General features: G+C 38.6%; 1 protein-coding gene across 1 annotated transcript; it reads right to left on the reverse strand.

The window, feature by feature from the left end:
- Positions 1-273: 273 nt before the first annotated feature.
- Positions 274-4,534, reverse strand: slitrk5b (SLIT and NTRK-like family, member 5b). The gene is made up of 2 exons (XM_087804178.1): positions 4,311-4,534; positions 274-4,065 (listed from the first exon to the last, which is right to left on the reverse strand). The coding sequence occupies exon 2, from the start codon at positions 4,063-4,065 to the stop codon at positions 1,423-1,425; it is 2,643 nt and encodes an 880-aa protein (XP_087660304.1). The 5' UTR covers positions 4,311-4,534; the 3' UTR covers positions 274-1,422.
- Between the last annotated feature and the right edge of the window lie 16,551 nt (positions 4,535-21,085).

The following is a 21,085-nucleotide window of genomic DNA, read 5'->3' on the forward strand; positions in this document are numbered from 1 at the left end:
ACTGAACCTTAAATATTGGACTTTGCACGTGAAATGTACTGGTAACCAATTTTGAGAAGTTTTAAACTCTTGATAATAAGACATATCTATATATAGACAATATATATATATATATATTGAATTTGTATAAGAAGAGGACAAAGGTTTCCGTTTCAGAAATTAGTAGCTTTTTATGACTAAAATCATCGTTGTTTCCCGATCTATGACCCATTTAAGACTGTACATTCAGATTAAATCCGTAAAGAATATTTGACTTTGCATGCCAACTATTAAATATACAGTCACCAAAAATGCTACATTTTTTAATAGATGGGTTCAAGTTGGTCTTTAGTGGGTTAGATATTTGAAATTGAAATAGGTGTTCAATATTTGTGTTCAAAATTGAAAGAAAATCGAGAGATGCAGGGATTCGCTTAGTGTTGGATTTTCAGATATTGGTTTGGTTTGTTTCATTCCATTTGTTCTATGTCACTCACAGACAATTTATTTTCTTGCTTGATTTGACCTCCTCTTGAAGGCCACTTCATGATTGACAGCAAGGACAGGGGAGCACAGAATGGAAGTGATGACAAGAATGCTGATGAAGCAATAAGAAAAATGTCTGATCATCAGATTGACATTCACTTAAAGTGGAGAGCGATGCATTCGAGCATGTCTTCTACGTTGCCTAGTGGATCGCTTTATTGAATCATTAATGCCAGAACAAAATCTATTTATTGTGTTCCGTCAAAACAAACACATCTACTCACTTTTTAAAATGCTGGCATCTAAAAAGTTCGGTAAAAGGTTGTAATGGAATTGCTTGGTCTGCATTTTATTATATCTGGAGACGCCGATTTTTTCAAAAGTTTGACCTGCTGTCCCTCCCCTTCAGATATGGTCACAGATCTTTTCAATTCAGAAGTTCAAACCAGGAGGTTATTATTATAATTATTAAAATGTATCTTTCATTCTCACAATGGACCCTTAAGAACTGCTGGAATTTACATATCTATTTTTTAGGAGTTAAAACAACCCTTTGATTTTGTTTCTTCGTGCTGTAAACAAGAAAACAGGAATTCAAGTGAAACTAAGCTAACTGGATGTTGCTATTTTATCTCACTGATCTAAATGAATAACAAATCACATACTTCAAAGGTTCACGCTTTTGAACACATGTGTTAAAAAATAAAAAATAAAAAAAGAGCTGCAGGGTTAATGTGATGAAAGGATGAGTCATAAGAATGTCGTGTATCTGCTTTGTTGCTCATAGTTACACATTTATCTCTAACACCAGGAAAGGTTTCCTGTTATGGCTCATTGAATCCATGTATACATAAGCAAAAATAATTGTACAATGTTATTTTTCAAGGGAGGGGGTAATTCCCGATTAAAAAAGAAAAAAAGAAAATAGATCCATTGCACCATTCTGGGATGAGAAGCTTAAAACTGTGTAAATGTTGTCCTTTTTTCGAGAACTTCTAGGTAATCTGGATCAATGTGGAGCTTTGCTTTCATTTCCCAGTACTGGCTTCTGTTGGGCTCCACGTAAACAGTACTCGGTGTCGTGCAGTAGAGAATTGTCTGTTGTATTCTATCTGGATGTGTGTATTGATGTCCCACATCAAAGTCTGAGGTATACTGGGCGGATGAATGCGCTCCGTGTCTGCAGGGTAATGTGTTGCTGTGGCGTCTGTTCTTGTCAGGCTCAAGTACATCTCTGTGGTAACCCGGATCATCGCGGCGAGGGGTGGAGGACTTATTAAGAGGCTCCGGAGAAGTGGCGCTGTACTCCGAGCTTATTATATTACTGACCGCTTCCTCATCAGAGTTACCCAGGAAAGCCCCGCTCAGCTCGTCAAAATCTCTAAACCCATCCACCGACTTGCTGTCGGCGGGCGTGTGGGCGGCACTTCTGCTCGTGGGTTCTGACGGAGGTGGGATGTACTCATAAAGATGCCCGGCAGAAGTCTTGACCTTTGGAATGGCGCCCGCCTTTTTGTAAAGGCCGTATTCCATGTTAAGGGAGCTGATGCATGCGTTCATGGAGTTGTTTTGCTCGTTCTGATTCTTTTGGTGTCTCTTCTTCATGACCACAAACAAGCCCGCGGCCACAAACACAGACACGATGAAGATAAGAAGAAGAGCAAGAATCATCACCGATAAAGGAATGGTGCTGAAGTGCGTGTCCGAGTCCAGCGACGTTTCTATGGTGATGGTGCTGCCAGGAAATGTTTCTTCCGAGGGGGGGATCACAGAAGCTAGAGTGTTGGAGTTATTAGGGCAGAAATTAGACGTCTTGATGTATCTCATATCCTCCCCGGCGAGCCTCTTAGGGGAGCCACAGATAACGTTGTTTACAACTGTGCCTGTGCTGAGCGTTTCCAGCCACATCCTCAAATCCAGAATGCCACAAGAGCAATCCCAGGGATTCTCGAACAAATCCACCTGCACTAGTGCCGTCAGCTGATCCAGCACGCCGCTGACAGGCAGGTACCTCAGAAGGTTGCTGCGTAGATTAAGTCTCGCTAAAGTCAAGCCTTTAAATGTCTCCGGTGGCAACGTTTTCAACAGATTATTGTTCAGGAAGAGGAGCTGAAGCTTTGGAACGTGTTGGAACGCGTCAGAGGAAACTTCTTTAATCACATTGTACTCCAAATATAGGAACTGCAGGCTCTCCAGTCCGTAAAACATATCGGATGTAAGACGATCGACTAGGTTGCCGTTGAGATAGAGTCTTCTCAAATGTGTCAAATCCCCAAAAGCTTGCTCGTCTATTTGGGCGATCCTGTTGTTTCCCAGATGAAGCAAGTCTAATCCAGTTGCCTCGAGGAAATCGGATCTGCGCACCACAGGGATAAAATTCCCGGTGAGATACATTTTTTTTGGGTTGTATGGTTTGGGATTTAATTCAGAGATGTACTCGATCTTCCTCTCTTGGCAGTTCACATTCAGGCCAAGGTCTGAGATTTGAAGATTGCATGTACAAGCAGCCGGGCAGTCTAAAGGCACGGGGGATTTGGTTTGATAAGAAATAATTTGGCCGTAGTTATGTGGTTTATTGGATGGGACCCTTGCAGTCGGTCTTGATTTTAATTTCCCCGACTGCCGGGGGCCCTTTGTGGGTCTTGATGAGGAGCGTGCTATCCCAGATGAAGTTAGAGAAGCAGTGACTTGAGCTGGCGTGCTCTTAAAGTATGCGTCGGTGCTCAAATGGGGCAAGGGTGGCATCTCGTACTCTGCGATGGCTCTCCGGGGACACAGCTCCTGCTTTGAAACCTCATCGAGATCCCGTCCGTGGAGACGAAAGGGGAACTCGCAAACGACATCCCCGACTAAAGCGGTGTAGGATATGCTCTCTAGCCAGGTCTTAAGTGCGATCAACTCACAAGAGCAGTTCCAGGGATTCTCTTCCAGCTGCAGCTCCACCACACTGTTCATGTGCTCCAGTAGACCCGAGTAAGGGAGCACTTTCAGCTGATTGCCCCTCAAGTCCAAGTGCGTCAGCGGTACATGCTGGAAAATATTGACGGGCAAAGCTGATACCAGGTTGTCGTTAAGAATCAGAACCTCGAGATGTTGAAGTCTGCTGAAGGCGTTCGGTGCCACATGAGTGATGTAGTTATAATCGAGCTGAAGATATTCCAGACTCTCCAGACCCCAAAAAAACTCCTCCTTCAAGACATCGATCTTGTTATTGTTCAGATGCAATCGCTTTAATCCCTGAAGTCCGTTAAAGGATCCGGCTTCCAGCACGGTTATTTCGTTACTCCCCAGGTGTAGTATTGTCAGTCCCGTATAGTCGACGAAGTCGTCGGCGGACAGCTTGTTCAAAAGGTTCCCGGTGAGGAGAAGGTAATACTGGTGAGCCTGAACCGGGCTGATGTCTGACATTCTCACGATGCCTCTGTTCTCGCAGTTGACTGTCAGAACTCCTTCCTTCTCTTCACACTCACAGAGTCTCTGACATATCCCTCCGTAAGAGCTGAGCACCTGAGCCGTGCACGCAGTCGTAATCAGGACATATACAATCCAAAGATGCATTTTCCTATAGAGCGTGGCCACAGCAGGTGCCCAAGATGTCATCTGCAACGGAGAAGAGTGTGAGGACGACAACTTTTAACACCTTCATTCATCAAAGCCAGCCGCTTCTGAGACATGTAACTTCTCACGTCGGGAGCGAGAGCGCAACTTGTTCAAGCGATGGAATTCAACAAAAAAGGAAGGTCACGGTGATGGAAGGGTGACAGTGTCGCATGCAAGTACACTGGGAGCTGCAGCTTGTGAGTAACCAGCTAAAGATCTGTTAAAAAAACAAAAAAAAAACATACCTCTTGTTCATGAAGATGCAGGTAATCTTCCGTTTTTTAAATCCATCAATCCAGGAAAGTAGGATCCAGCAGATTTAAAAGCAGGTCATTAGGAGACTGACACAAATGCTGATGGACCATAACTGCTATTCATGACTCGATATGTGTGAAGATACGCAAGGATGTGCGCCTCGTAACTAAGTCTCTGCCCCTCTCTCTCTCTCTCTCTCTCTCTCAGCTGTCTCCCTTTCCCTCTCCTCCCACCCTCTCTCTCTCTTTCTCTCTCTCTCTCTCTTTCCTACCCACTTTTGCCAGCGACCCTGGTGGTCGCAGGGATGTCATGTCATTTCATGCACAACCAATCAGCTCATTCAAGCGTCAAACCCCCCCCCCCCCCAGTTAACACATGTTGACCTACCTTTATAGAGACGTCCAAAATAAGTGATCAATCATTTAGATGAGTGGATGCTCTACGACGCTTTGTTAAACCGCTTATCATGCTATTCATCCCAATAACAAAACCTGCGCTGGAATCGCTAATCACATCAGCGTTTTATAATCTGGCTCAGATGTAAGGTAGAGCGCAGAAGAACCTTTTATTCATCTTTCCTCTATTTTGAAATTGGCAAACTGTTGAACTTTCTTAATGGCAAGGGAAAAAAATGACTTAAAAATACAAAAAGGGACGAAAAAAAAGAATCTGCCTTATTTAAAGAGCAACAAGTATAAAAACCCAACTCTCCTGACTCCCTCACATGTTTCAAATTTTGAACTCTTCCTCTCAAAGTCCCTCATCATGACCATGATTTGAACTTATTGCTTTATAAAGTTCTCCCCCGTCTGAAATCTCAGCGAACTAGAGGTAACGAGAGCAGAGCCCATTATGATGTAATAATGGTCTTTACTCCTCCTCCAGCCTACTGTAATCACATCATGCTTTGTTTATACAACGAGTCCCTCGGAGGTGGAGGCTTCAGGATTGATGATGCACGGGTAAATCCTTGATGGTTGACCAATCACATGGTTGAGGTTATGGTAAACAAGATTTAATCTCCACAATAAACAAAGAGTTTTCAGTGGGCGGGGCTTAGGCACATTTTCTAATTTAAATATTTCAATGAAAAGAGAGTTTTGTTCAAACAGACACATACTGATGAGTACAATGGAGTTCAAGATATATTTAAGAGACACTTAAATCAACATTATTTGCCCTTTAAGGATAATTAAAAGAGTTGGCACAAGGCACTAATATAGTTAAAGCACGAAAAACATCGACCGACTGTGCTGGCTAGTAGTGATGGTCTCATAAGCAGTGCCATTATCTTCAGAGTCCATCAGATGGCTGTCTCTGTTCTATTTTCCTTTGTTTTGAACAACTGTTCTAATGAAAAATTACATCCTTTTTTAAACTGATGGCGCCACCTAATGACCTCTAAACAACATGACACTGCTTCATGAGGCTTCATCAGACCATCACTTTTGACTAGACCAAAAACAGTAGAGAAACACATGTACAAGATATTCTAAGCGCTATATAAATAAATATTACTTACTTACTTACTTACTTATGAAGTCACGACAAAGATCAATTTTAACCACAGACAATTAAGGGGAACAGGGAACAGACTGAAAGACAGTTGAACATAGAACCAGGAAGTTATACAGGAGGGCAGCTATCTTACATTTTTCATTGATACCTTTGTATGGATTAAATGGTTTATTTTATGGAGCTGTTAAAGTATTGGCTGATACTTAACACTAGTGTGAGATCCTGACTAAATAAATATTAAAAAGTAAAAGAAAATTAGACTATAAACTTTATGTCATAGTAATATGTCAAAATAACCCTGATTATTCAAAGTGAGATGAGAGAACGAATTGGAACTTGACTTTTATTATTGACTTAGGTCAGTGTACAGGTTTTTAACTTCTGTGCTCGGACACACAAAATATGGTGGTTGTTGTTCAAGGTCGTTAAATTAGTCCCAGAAATATTTATTCACGTATTTCTTTTCACTTATTTTCAAATAGAGGCTGTTAGACTCCTGTGTGGGAGTTCGTCAAGGTTGTCTGCCTTTCACAACGTTTCTTATCTCTCACCGCCTTCGGCACATTTCAGAGCGGGTCAAAACACTTTTGGGTTTAATTAAAAGATCCCCAGGAGTGAAAGTTTCCTCACCTACACGAAAGTAAATACATACTCAGAGATTGTGTTTAAACAGCTCTTAAGGTTTATCTTTCACAAATGAAACTACAGACAAAACAGTTGTGTGGAGTGTTTGTTTGGTTATATGTGTGCCGTGATAGATGAGCAACCTTGCCAGGGTGTCCCCGAGGAGCTGGGACAGTCCCTCTGAGACGATTTTATCAAAAACTTTAACTACTGAAAGAGTTGTTTTTCATGTTCAACCACTATTTTTTGGTGCAAATGATTTGAAGAACAGTCTTGAACTGTTAACTTCTAGAGCATAATAACATCACTATCAAAAAAGGCGTTAACAACACGATATTGTGTAGGAATCAACTACTAAATAAGAGCTTTTAAAATAAAGAGAGAAGTTACTTTTTTCAAAATTATGATGAAAATCCAATATTTTAGAAAGACAGCCAAAAACCTACTTTATAAAGTATAAAATATGGTTGGGTTTTTTATTAATCCAATGCAGAAGTTCAAAAAGTTGCAGTTCATTAAGTGGACACTCCTTCTTGCAGCCGAAAATCTCATGGTTGAAAACTGTGAAACATATACAGACGGGTGTCATCGCAAACACAATGTCCCCAAAATTTGCCAAAGTTGGAGTTTTTGATTTGTGATCTTTTATTTGAGGGTTACGACAAGGGTTAGATAAGTTATTTAATAAAATAATATGGGTACATTTTTCTTCCGGTTAAGTAAAAATATGCACAAAATATGTTTTTGACAGATTTTCCTCCTCTTTTAGCTTCATTGTTTTTTTTTTGTTACTGAAAATTCTTGAATCTTACGCAACGAAGAATAAATGTGCATTTTATCAAATCGATTTTTTTATGTTTTTATCTTTTTATGTTGCAGCTGACAGAAAAGAAAATGATATCCAAAATCTGGCTCAGGATCCTTTAACAGTTTTGGTAAAATATTATATTATGTTTTTAACATAGCCTACTAAATTACTCATGAAATGTTTTTTTTTTTTGTTTTTTTTTTGTCCTGTTCTTGTGTTCGTAAACAGCAGTAGGTAACATAAAATCCCGTCCTTCAAATCCTTCCTGTCAGTCTCTGAAGAGGAATCCATTTTTTACAGCGTCTGAATAAAATCTTGGTGTGAAGTTCCTGCCCGTGTGCTTCAAAGTGCATTTAACATTTTCACATTGTCAAGTAGAGTGGTGGCCCACGCACGTCCTCGCCTTCTCAAATGTGACTCTCTTTGTAGTACCGTTTGGATGCCATAGGCTAAAGGAATGACTGGAAAAAAAAAGAGTTCAACTATATAAAAAAGGGATTTGATCCCCTTTATATGATACAGTTTGTTCTTGTGTGTGTTCTTAAAAAGAAACTAATGTGTTTATTTCAGTGAGTCTTAAATCGATATTGGACTCTATTGTACTGATCAGTATGTGTCTGTTAGTACAAAACTCAACTTTTCATTTAAATATTTGAATTAGAAAATGTGCTTAAGCCCCGCCCACTGAAAATTCTTTTTTTTTTCTGGAGATAAAATCTTGTTTACCATAACCACACCCACACTCCTGTGATTGTTCAAGCATCAGGTTTGTCACCATCCATCATCAATCCTGGAAGTCTCCACCTCCAAGGGACTGGTTGTATAAACAAAGCGTGGTGTGATTACAGCTGGCTGGAGGAGGAGTGAAGACCATTATTACATCATAATGGACTGACTGAAAGACACTCTTGTAACCTCACGTTCGCTGAGATTTCAGACGAACTTTATAAAGTAATAAGTTCAAAACATGGTCATGGTGAGGGACTTACTGCATCTTGGAGAGAAAGACTATTTGAAACATGTGAGTGAGTCAGGAACGTTGTGTTTTGCCTTTCCACCATTATCCCCGAGGGACTGATGGAAGCTCTCCTGCTGCTGTCATGTGGTAGGTTTGAATCTGACTGTCCCCTGTAGGGGATTTACAAAATGCAACGTTTCCTTCTTCCTTCATGCTCTCGCTACATGAAGTCCAAGCGGTTGGCCATGGCCATGTCCAGTCATCCATGGAACAATCCGTAGATAATTCTTATTTCCTAGTTCTTCCTGCTGATGCACATCTGTTGCACATGGAAGTTGAGGTTTGCGTGCCTAACAAAAATGATTCTGCATCTGATGTGTAAGATATCTCTGTAATATATAAAGAAGACGAAACTAAATAGGCTAAAAAAAAAGAATTAACATTTAATAAAAAAACATATTAATGGTGACAAAATCTTATATAAAAAATTATATAAAAAGTTAAATATTTTTTATTGAAACATAAAAGCCCTTCTTTCGTTATATATTTTATGTGTATAAAACAGTCTTTCCACATGTGAAGACATGTTTTTATTTTACATGTAATCGTAACTAATTTATATCACTTTAAATGATCTTATTTTCAATGTTCACATTTGCAGGTCGGCTAAAATAAAACGTGCGACTGTGACTCACGCGTTATGACTCACCCCCCTTTATTAAGTGCGTTTGAACTAAATGACGGTAGAGGTGTGATAAGTAGTGCGAATTAACATTACTATTCTTAGTCTTTTCTCTTCTATTGTGTTTCGAGTCACGAGGAAACACAGACCTGTCGTGCCCTTGTCAAGCCTATGCTGTGCGACTCTGGTCCGACAATGTCAGCTTTATTATATCAGTGTGTTGGTGAGCCGTATCCATCTTCCTCTCCGGTTGGCTCGTGGTTAGACAGGAGGCGAGCGGGCACATCAGAGATGCAGCCTGTGGCTCGTATAAAAGAGAATGAAGGCTGCATGCGATTCATTTGGGCGTCTGCTTATTCTGCCTTTGGAGATTCAGGCTGCTAACTGGGCTACACCGTCAGCCAAAACCCGTCATTACAACACAGTCGCTGCATATATTAAAACTTATGTTTAAAGAAACATTATTAGCATATTTTAGTGAATTGACTCAATATTATTTTATCTCTGCAGTACAGAATCTTACATAGGAGTGTGTATGTATCTGTGGTTTTTAGAACTCCTGTCTAAAAACTGCACAGAGCTCAGTCATTGGCATTTCAATTGGTGAATAAACTAAACATTGTGATGATGCGATCTCACTTCTCCCCCTCGCCGGCTCCACGCAAGCTGCCACAAATCCATTTCTCCCTCACTATCACAGGCTTCTTCTTCACTTGAAAGGCTTTTCATGAAGATCAGGATGTCTGCTTTATATGGATCCTAGTTTTCTGTTCACTACAAAGAAGCATTACCACTTGTTTATTTTGTGCTTCAAGAGTCTTATATCGATGCAACCTGAGCCTAACAATGTTGTTGTGTGCAGTGCAGTTGTAATAAAAGGGAACTTCCTTTTTGGAAAATATGTTTTTACTTTATCTTTTCCTTTTTTTTCTCCTTACAGCAGACTCACATATATCAATTGACAAGTCAACTCAAGCAAGTAATTGTGTATATGAATGTATGAAGATGTTTACAATTTGTTTTATTTTGTTTTTTGGTCACAGTCAGGAAAATGTCATTGTCTCGGTGGTCATGTATTTATCTTGATCTTGAAAAGTCATGGTCTTAGTCTCAATCTATAAACTCCTTGTCTTGGCATTTGCCTTGGTCACAATCTGGAGTCACAAGTCTTGTTCTTGATCTTGGTCGTGGATTTGGACTTGGTCTTCGTCTCAAACTTGATCTGGAAAAATCTTTATTTTGGTCCCGGTCCTGGTCCTGGTCTTGTCTTTGTCTCAATCTGTAAGGATTTTTCTTGGTCTTGGTCTTGATCTTGGTCTTTGTCTTGGGCTTGTACTTGATCTTCGTCCCGGCCTCGATCTGAATAAGTCTTGGTCATGGTCCTGTACTGGTCCTGGTCTTTGTCTAGATCCGAAGTGGTCTTGGTCTTGGTCTTGATTTTTGTTATAAATGTAAAGAGTACTCAAGTGTGAAGCCCTAAGCGTGAATCATGGATTCGATCTATTTGCTTTTGAATACACAGTGTATGTAGAACATAGTATTCTACAATGCAAAACACTGTAGCATTATTACGTTTAAAATATATAGAGAATACAGAATAGATAGAGATGTACTGCAATAACTTTGCTGAGGTCCTTTAGTCACATTTAGCTAAATGAAGTTAACAAAAAACAAAAAACTATCATTACAGTAAACAGAAACTCTTGTGATAAGGTAATAGTAAGACTTTTGTTCATATATATATATATATATGTAAATGGAAAATATTGTGTATATGAGATTTGGAACACGGACATACGGTAGGTCTCTCGTCTAAAATCAGACTCACCGCAGCGGAAATTCAGTGATTAAATCTTTTACATCGTATAGCGATGACATCACAGTCGCTGAGGGCATCGGAATTGATGTTGAGTGTAATTCTTTAGGCTTCCTTGTACTCCTGAGGACCTGACTCACTCTCTCCTCCTCTTCCCCACCGTGCTGTGCCGCGTAATAATGCTCAGTCGTGTGTTTGCTGTTCACTTTGATGTTCATCTATGGTTGCAATATGTTGAGGGAATATGAGACTCAAGCAGGCGATGCATGATAAGAGCCTCATTTACTATCTCTTCAAGTATGCCGTCGCACTTGCACATAATCTTCTGGTACTTCCAGATGACACACGCACACACACACGCACACAGGAGTAGGATAGAAAATGAAGATGGCTAATAAATATGCTTTGATGTCCGGAATTAACAAATGGAGCTGGAGCTGTGCCAGGGATGATGATGGCGGCTAACGTGTGTGTCTTACAGATGGTGTGCGACATTTTGTCGTCCCTGTCCAGCTGCAGCCGACAGAGGACCCCCGTGTACTGCTGAACCGGTTGCTGTGCTCGTATTCCGGCCGCATCACGAAATGCCGTGGTGCTCCTGCGACAAACACCGGAAGGTCAGGAGGACAATGAAGACACCACTTCAAAGATGACCCAGAGTTTAAAGAATACGCTGCAACGACTTTGCAGATATGAGGCGGGTCTCAATTAAATCTAAAAGCGTTTCAAGTCGTCCACACTGAGGGTCAAAGGGAGATGCTGTCAGCAAAGACAGAAGTGTAAGCGCAACAACAAAATAGAGGAGACGCCTGTGCCTCCATTTCTCCCTGCCCTCCGGAAACAGTGGCACTACTCATTAAAACACATTTTAATTAGCAACATGGATCAAGTGTATGTTTGTATCTCAAAGCTAAATGCTCAGTCTGAACTTCAGCTCATTACATTTTTGTTGTCTACTTCAGATTGCTTCTGTTGTCGTGACTTTTGGGATGACTGGACACTTTCTCCCACTTAAACATGTAGGTGGTGCCATCGTTTATTTTCGTCTTGAAGTGGCCATAATTGTAACTGTAGTTATTAGTCATTACAGGAAACAAACAGGTTCATTTAAAGCTAAATCACAGTTTTACGCAGTACTGTTTAAAATGCATTTTTGAAATAAATGTTATTTATTTATTTATATTGTTGAATAAAATAAAATGATTTTCACCCAGTTTATAGGTTTAAGATCATTACAAATGGCAAGTTCAAGATGTGATAAATCAATACTTTCAATGGGTGAACAACATTGACTGCCATTGATATATTTTAGGGGATGTGGACTTCTATACCAGAAAACAACAGAAAAATCATAACATTGGAAATTAGAATTTTTGAGGAAATGATAATAAAAAACATGAGATTTTAGCTTAGACATTTGCCATCGTCAAAGATGACAGGTTTATGATGCTATGAATAAAGAATTGTCCAAACTTAAAATCAATAGCGACTCAGATGTCTTCTCGAGCATCTGGATTATTATCGTACAACATATCATAGCATTTGATTGAAGAATTTTCTGCGAAAATTGATAATTAATTTAATCATGTTGTCCATTTGACATTTTCAAAGATTTATGGAGGAGAGGCTGTCGGTCTTATGAAATGTATAAATCGACATTCAAAAAGACCATTCCCCGAACAGGTCATGACATGGCAAACTTGGCAGCCCTGCATCATTACATGATAGAAACAAAATGGAAATGTTTATTTGGTAGATTAAATGCTTCTTGAAAATCATTCTTTGTTCCCCTATTAAATGACATTCAAACAGTGTATTCTGTCGTTTACTCCTGTTTGCTGGATTATATGTTGATATTTAAATGAATTTATTGGCAATGTATTCATTAAACAAACATGAGCCTCGGTAGCGTGTGGAAGAACCATCATTCAACATGGCATCTCCTCCTCATGCTGGTCACATGCCACCGTGGGACGGCATCCCGTTCTTCAAACAGCATTTGTAGCAAGTCAGCCAACATTGTTGTGTCGTTCACTCTGGCACAGAGCTAATCCCACAAGTGTTCAATGTGGTTGAGGTCAGGACTGCTGGCAGGTCATCCTCTCCACCTAGAGGCAGTCTCTGATAAACCTCGTTCTGAGTGGGCGAATCTTGTAGGGTGAAGTTTGGTCCCAGACGGTGAACATATGGGATTGCCGCTGCTTGCCGAGTCTCATTTCAATATCTTTCTGCTTTAAAATAAACTCCAATGATGACAAGCCATGTTTTTCCTGTGCCACCAACACCAAAAAAGATGGCAACGTTCTTACACTGTCAGTGCAGCAGAGTGTTCTCCACGACTTGTCCATACTTTGACCTTGGCAGAATCTGGACCCAACACTGAACAGAATGGTCCTCCATATGTTCAGGTTCCAGTGAAGGTGTTGTCATGATACAACAAAGAGTAGGCTCAGGCACAAGAATAAAAAAAATACTAAGAACAAGGACAAAAGTAATCCACAGAGAGTGATTAGAGAACGTACACGCCAGGAAGTGACGTTTATAATCTGACGCCTGTTGCTGCAGGAGAGGTGGTTTCAAGGTCTGTTGCCGAGGTGGTGGTTTAGTGATGAGCTGCAGCTGCTGTGAGAGCAATAGGCGCACTATGTTCTGCATACACTGTGTATTCAAAATAATAGTGGAGCTCAGTCTATTCTAGATTATTTGGGCAGGGAGGTGTCGGCCATATCGTTCTGCAAACCCTGATAGCAAATTTATAGCAAACAACCTACGACAACTCTGTCTTTTTGGGGTGTTACTTTAAAGGTGCAACTTGGTTTTGTGAAACACCATCTTGAATTTTTCCTATTACGTGGCTCTATCCATATCCGACAAAAGTGGTATATGCCGATCCTTGCACCATCTACTGACCACTGTAGCACAAGCGATTTTCACAGGTGCTGCCTGGCAGAGTACAGGTGTACCAAAATCTGAAAGATTCAATAGTGACAGCAGAATAAGATTTTTGACTTGCATAGAAGATTTATCAATTTCTTTTATGGGCAAAACCCAGATTCTTACTCCTGCTTGCCCCACAAATGCAGGTTCCTTACAGGTGTGGATCATTCTAACGATACAAGAGTAATTCCCAAGAACCATTGAGAAATACTATCAGCCAATAAATCAATCATTAAATAAGTGTCCTTCTGGTGTGATGTGTTTTATGTCCAAAATAATGACAATAAAACGAATTGTTGACCTTCATGATGTATAACTGTCTGCTAGTTGAACATCATGGCAACACAGGTTGTGGTATAAACTTGTAGCTAGTTTTTGGCAAACATGAGATGAGAACTGAACTGGCCATAATTACTTGATGGCCTGGAGATCGACACGTGAGCCACATCTTAATTTAAATTATTTAAGCATAATATAAATTCATACACCTTTCCTTAGAATTGAACATAAAACTGTAGCATGAGTATAGCTGGGTTTAGAAATAGATTTATTTAATGGCACTGACCAAAATATACCGATACTTACAAGTTTACAAATCAGACTAGTTGCCTGTGATTGGTTGTTGTGTTACATGTTGTTTAAAGTCAAAAGCTAGATTAAAAGTATTTTATTCACAGTGACTAAAACAAGACAAATAAACCCAACATGAATTAACTTTCATCTTGAGATGAAAGAGATTAGAGATAATTGTGGTGTGTAGGACTGACTATGGTGCATTCAATGCGTGGTAGAATTAAAATTTACAGAAAACTTAAAACAAAACAAAAGAAAAACATGAATTTAAATTCTTAGTTATTACTGCAATTTAATTAAAATGAACGTTACATTTGAGAGTATTTGCTCAAGCCACCTCATGATGTTGTGGTTGATATTTCTTATATGTATTTGCACTTTGGATAAAAAAAGGATAGTTTTTAAACTGGTGTAGAAGTAAAGTATCTGTATTGGTAAATTTTAAGTTGTCTTCTGAAAAAGAGAGCAGTTTTAAATATTGTACGTGTATATAGTGGTAAAGTATACTGTATAGAATCAAGTGATTGTCTAGCTTTGACAATACGCTGCAGTCATTCAATATAGGCCGTGCCTCTGTGGATGGTGCAGTGAAGCGAATTGAGGTTTGAGAAAACCATTCCTTCCCAAATGACTAAAGTTAAGAGAAAGTTTGAAATGCAAGACAAACAAGTTAATAAAGTTGAAGAAGTGTCTGTCTTCTGCATCCACGGGCATTTTCATAATTAAACACTGCTGTCAGCACATTAAAATGAGTTTTAATTTAAATTCTAATTAAGATCTGACTAGTGGTTTAATTCAAGAGTGATAAGACACATGAGCTTTTGCTAAAGTGTGTCTTCATCTCAGAGCCCCCTGTTGTTTAGTCAAGACGCATTAAGGTTTGATTGACGGATGACTGCTGAAGAGATTTTTATAAGACATTGTCTGGCGCAGATACAGTGGAATAGGTGGAGATGACAGTAATGTCAGAGTCGCAGAAGATGTGAAGGTAAAGCTTTTTCGGACTGTGGTGGTCACGTCCAGTGTTCTACCTGATCCAGTTTCATGAAAAATAGTTTATGAAGGAGTTCATATTATGGAAAAACGTGAACTGAAGTGGTGTAATTTGCCTGATAGATGCTTCTGAGGACACTTTGATTCTGCTGTCCTTAAACGTCACACTCTCTCTGTTCATCTTTGTCCAGGAGGTTTCCAGATATCTACAGATACTTAGAGGCAGGAGCCTCCTAAAACACACTGTAAAACAGTTTTTGTCATTAAAACAAAAAGCACCACATGAGGCTACAGTAGCATGTAGCCGATAGTTCTTGATTGATCTCATTTAGTTCATCTTTATTTGATTCATTAAATAATAATTATTTGATTCTATACTGTACCACAACAACACTTAAAAATCCTGTGTCGTTTTTACAAAACTGACAATAAATGTTTCTGATATGGCGAGGAAATCTGATGCCAATATATGTTAAAACAGATAAAATAATAACTGACTTTGGTTAAAGATGAGCTGTGGCAATACATTTAAAAAAAAATAAGAGCTCGTAGTAACATATAGAAAAAAAGAACTATGAACTTGATCATACTTAGATGGATCGGGTGAACTTTTGAAGAATTTGAATTATGATCTATGAACTGAACTAGTTTATTTTTAAATAGGTGAACTGAACTTTGAACTAGTTCACTAGTTCAATGATGTGTGGTCAAGAGCAGTAGTGGGATATACAATTTCCTCAGGGGTTTCATTTTTATACACTGGCTAAATAAGCATAAGATACAAACTCTATTTTTTACCATTCATTTTTAAAGTTGCAATACATACCCACAAACTACTATTAAGAAACAGTAGTCCACTGGCCGCAAGTCAGGCCTGAGGGCCATTTGTGTACCAGCTCCCCACGGTCGATGGATTCAGGCAACAACCGGTAATCTTACATTTCGAGAATTATGTTTGTAAAAGAAATTGTCGAATAAACTCTTTTGAACAAGTTATTCAATTTCAGCAACTGAAATGCTGAGGTTTTCTTCAGGAGTGACTTAAAAGGATCCACACCTGAGTGTATCAGAGGGAGAGGAATTTGTGGACAATTCAAATGGTTCACAGAGACACTGCACTCTGACTCGAGGAGATACACACAAAAAAATCAATCTAATCCAGATACAGAAGGAGAGGAAACAATAGGCCGACCTCAGGCCTGCATCTGATATGTGAGAAGTCTATTTACCGGTACTCCTAAGAATGTTTTTATCATGTGGGTCCCGATAACGAAGGGATTAATGCAAGTGTATTTCATTCTCTGAGGCTTAGAAAAACGTTCTCTCGCCACATAAAATATATTGTTGTTTAGAAAGCAGCCAGTTGAACAACATGGGGTCAAAGGTCGTAATGTCAACCTGTTTGTGTAGGCAAGCTAGTTTCTAGTGAGATTTAAATTTTAATATTTGCCTAGAGCTCTTAGAGGCCACTTAAAATACCTAGGCTGGCTCGATCCAGGTCAAGATAGTAGTCATGGTCTGATGGAGCTTCATGAAATAGTGTCATGGTGTTTAGAGGTCAGTAGGTGGCGCTATCGGTTTTAAAATGAAATGATGTTTCATTAGAATATTTGTTCAAAACAAAAATAGTGCAGAGACCGCCATCTGGTGGATGAGACTCCTTCATGAAGCTTCATCAGACCATCACTACAAGATAATGAAGGTTGAGAACATACTGTAGGAAAATGAAGAATATGAAGCAGCAACTCATTCAATATTCGATTTAAGAAAAGGCAGCAGAACATGGATGAGAAGTAAGACTTGGAAACTCCTAGATTTAATTCCACGAATCTAGATTCAACGATTCCATGAGTCCGAGGAAGAGTTTGACCGGGTGATGTGGAGGTTGGTGAGTTTGAAGCAGCCCTGAGGTTGACCTCTTGAATATGTGCACTTATTTTACACTCATTCATTCATTTATTCATTCATTCCCTGCCCACCACTCATCCTGAGGGCCCAGGGTTGTTGATGTCACTGCTGGCTTTGACAGGTCGTCATCTTATTAGGGAGATTGTCACGGCAACCACATGGTTGCAAACATCAATAAACATTTATTTTAGTGCATGTTCTTTAAAGAAAACCTAGAATTATGTACATTTTATTCAATTTCATCCTGTTTTTTTTTTTCTTTCTGCTTAGAAAATGCTGACTGTGCCTTTAAAATGCATTACCTACTTATTATGGGCTTTATTTTTGTGATGTATTTGTTGCAAAAATAACTCGACTGCAACAATTCCTCTGGGACCTCATGCAAATGTTACAAGTGTTGTGTGCTGCTCATTACTGACAACTGCTTTATTTTCTAGCTGCCGCAGCGACATCTGCTGGCCTTGTTTGAGAAACACAAATAATACAAGTCGAGTATGAACCTCAAAACAATATTTTTGTGTTTTAAATAAATAAAAAAAACTTTTTTTATTGTTTTGCTAAAATTAGTTTTCTCATTTTTGAAATAATACGCACAATTTCAGCAATTTTATAAATTTTATTTAATCAGATTATGTCCAAGAGAGTGAATTAGTCAGTTCAGTTTGCTGAAATCTCCCACAATGCACTGATCTGCTGTCGTCTTCTGACAAATATCATCAGTTGGGTCAGTGTGTTGTAAGCGTGCAGCGATATGGGTGGTGAAGAGGCAACCCCATGTTAACGTGCCTGCCCCCACACTAATACAATATTCTAAAGACTTCTAGAAAGCATACATTTGACCCGGGGGGCCACACGTGGCCATCTGTATATGTATATAACTGGCCCTTAATGAGGTCAAACTTAGCATGTAGAAATGCCTGTGTTTTATGATTCACTAAATATACACATTCCTTTTAATCTAAGTTAAAAAGCCTAGCTATATCAACCATAATCTGCAATTTATCAGGATTATTATTACTTTTTCTTAAAGGTGCAGCAATAAACGATATATTATCATATGATATTCTGAATATAAATGTTTTCCCTTGTTATTTTTTAAACTTAACTTAAATCATCTTTTTAATTTTTAATTTTATTTTTTTTTACTTGTATTTTCTTCTTCTTTTCTATCACATTCCCATTTTTTTTTTCATTTTTTTTATTTACTGTGTATTCAATGTAACTTACCCAAATGTACACAATGGGTCAGTGGTCAGGGACACAGTGGACAAGCCCATAGAAACACACAGATAATAATAATAAACACACAGATAATAATAATAATAATAATAATAATAATAATAATAATAATAATAATAATAATAATAATAATAATAATAAATAAAATATAATATATATATATATATATATATATATATATATATATATATATATATATGCATAATGAAATGTGATAATGAAATGCCTGACGGCTGCATGTTAAATGATGATGTTCCTCAGCCAGGAGATAACACTTACTATGTTCCATCTTTAACTCCCTTTTAAAAACGTATTTTTAGAGCCTTTTAGATGTTTATGTTTTAGACATTTTTTTACGCTCTTGAAATACATTTATTGCATTTTACTATAATTTAATTTCATTTACAAAATGTTTCTCTTTTTTATCATATTGTTGTTCATTTTTGCTCGTCTCAACGTACTGTGTAATTTTGAAAAGACCCATGTTTGTTTTATTTCTGACTACTGTATGTAAGGTGCTATATGAATTAAATGTATTATTATTATGATTTCTATGATTACTATTAATAAACATTTACATTTTTGTACCTTTCTTTTTTGGTACATTATTGTTTTTTAGATATTCTTCTATATAAGTTTTCTGTTTTTGTTATATTTTCTGCGTGAATTTTTTTTTAAATTTCTCCAAGGAGTCACTAACAGGTAAGGAAAATGTCAGTGTATGTTGTCAATATATACTTGATGTATTGTGTCGTTTTTAAATGAATAATGTTTGACATATTTCTGCTTTTATACAAATCACCTGTGAGTAATCTATATAAGGTGCCTTATAAATAAGATATTATTTTAATTTTTTATCAAGAAACCTTTTATTTTATTTTTGCACATTTATTTTCTGGTATATTAATATATTTAATTAATATATTCTTATTCTTATTATATTCTTTGTTTATTTTCGTTCTATTTTCTACGCGAACAAAATTCACCATCAAGAGTCACCAACAGCTTAAAAAAATGCAATCTTATATATATATATATATATATATATATATATATATATATATATATATATATATATATGTATAATATATATTTTCAATATATACTTATTATACGAATAAAGATGTTTCTGATAGGCGTGAACAGCTGCTATTTTCAACCTGTAGATGTCGCTGTTGACTAGAAAATGGAATTCTTGCATTTCCTTTGTCAACAGTCTGACACCAGCTTGTAGGGAGGGACATCACACTATTATTTACATCTACAAGTGCCATTAATTTCACTGACACTGACTGATTTTCACTCAGCTTTATAAAACCTCATCAAATAAAAGGTGTTTTTTACATATAGGTGTTTATCAGAAACAGGTAGTTTGAACACCTGCTGGATGAAAAAGCAAAAGCAGAATGACAACTAAAGCATGCATCCTCCCCCTGAACGCAGCATGATCTCGGGTTGTGAAAAAAAAAATCAAAGGTTTGTCTATGAGCCGGTTCTGTTTACCAGCTCCACAGCTCACGCTCGGGGCTGATGAAAGCCAGATAAAGCCCTGACATATTCGCTGAGGTCAATTGCTAGGTGGTGCTTGGACTTCAGTGATCTCGGGAGGAGTCTCTCCTAATTAAATACTACATTTCCCTTATCTTCCTCGTGGTTTTGGGCTAGAGCAGGCAGGCTCTGTTCAAACAACAAGAACCACAAATGCAGGTATCGAGTGAAGAAGAGAAGCCGCTAATCTGATGTGCCGAGATCTCCGTGGGCTTTATCTGCGACGGCCACGACTGGAGAGGCGAGGTAATTACCCGGGTCACAGGGGTCGTGCTGGAACATAATGGGAAAGTAACAGAGTGAGAAGCGGAAGTGAACTCCAAACTGCAGAATCCGTGTTCAGACAAAATTTGACACGTTTCTGGGGTTGTTTTTTAAGATTCAACTCAGGTGGATTGGTACAGGAACAGGTTGTTAGAATTCTCCAAGGAGCTGGTTTGTTAAAAAAAAAAAAAAAAGTCCTTGTAGGTTACCTTTATTTAGCTATGTGGCTTCAATCCACCAGGGTGCTGGGAACACCGTCGACTGTTCTAAGCCCTGGCATTAAAAAAAATGGAGGTCTATGATGTTGCCACGGTAACACACATCGTGCCTTTAATGACAGCCTCTGCTCACATCTTTTTTTTCTTTTTTTTTCGGGTGATCATTTGCAGTCGGATGCAGCGATGGCGACGTGGAAAAAAACAAAAAAAACACAACAGCATTCTGTCTTTTATGTATTTGTTTACGCATCATAATTAGGTCACAGCGGGCTTGTCTGTGTGCATGTTGAGTCGCCTGACAGTGGAATCAACATGTGTTAATACACTCTGATGCCCCCATTTTGCTCCAGCGCCTGTTCCTCGGCTGACCGTCACCTCCACCCCCTCCCCACCCCCCCAAAAAAACCCATGTGGATCCAGTTATGAGCTGAAAGGGAAAGCGCCGGCCACATGAACACCGTGCCGTATTTCTATTCATCAGACCATCTACTATCCAAACACCTCTGGAGTTTCCTTCATTTCAGCTGGTATTTGTAGAGCCTAAGGCGCTAGCCCAGACTGATACAGAGTGGCAGGCAGCACCCTGATAGTTCTACATCACCGACGCATTAACGTCTCCACTCAATTAAAGTGAGAAAGCGTGTTTGTGCAATATTATTCAACCTGGGCTTCTGGCTGC

The sequence above is a fragment of the Callionymus lyra genome, chromosome 12, assembly GCF_982586985.1.
Source record: "Callionymus lyra chromosome 12, fCalLyr1.hap1.1, whole genome shotgun sequence".
Classification (NCBI taxonomy): Eukaryota; Metazoa; Chordata; class Actinopteri; order Syngnathiformes; family Callionymidae; genus Callionymus; species Callionymus lyra.

Bases quoted from the DNA above. Each gene is read 5' to 3' on its own strand.
- slitrk5b (XM_087804178.1), bottom strand. From the start codon at position 4,065: ATGACATCTTGGGCACCTGCTGTGGCCACGCTCTATAGGAAAATGCAT.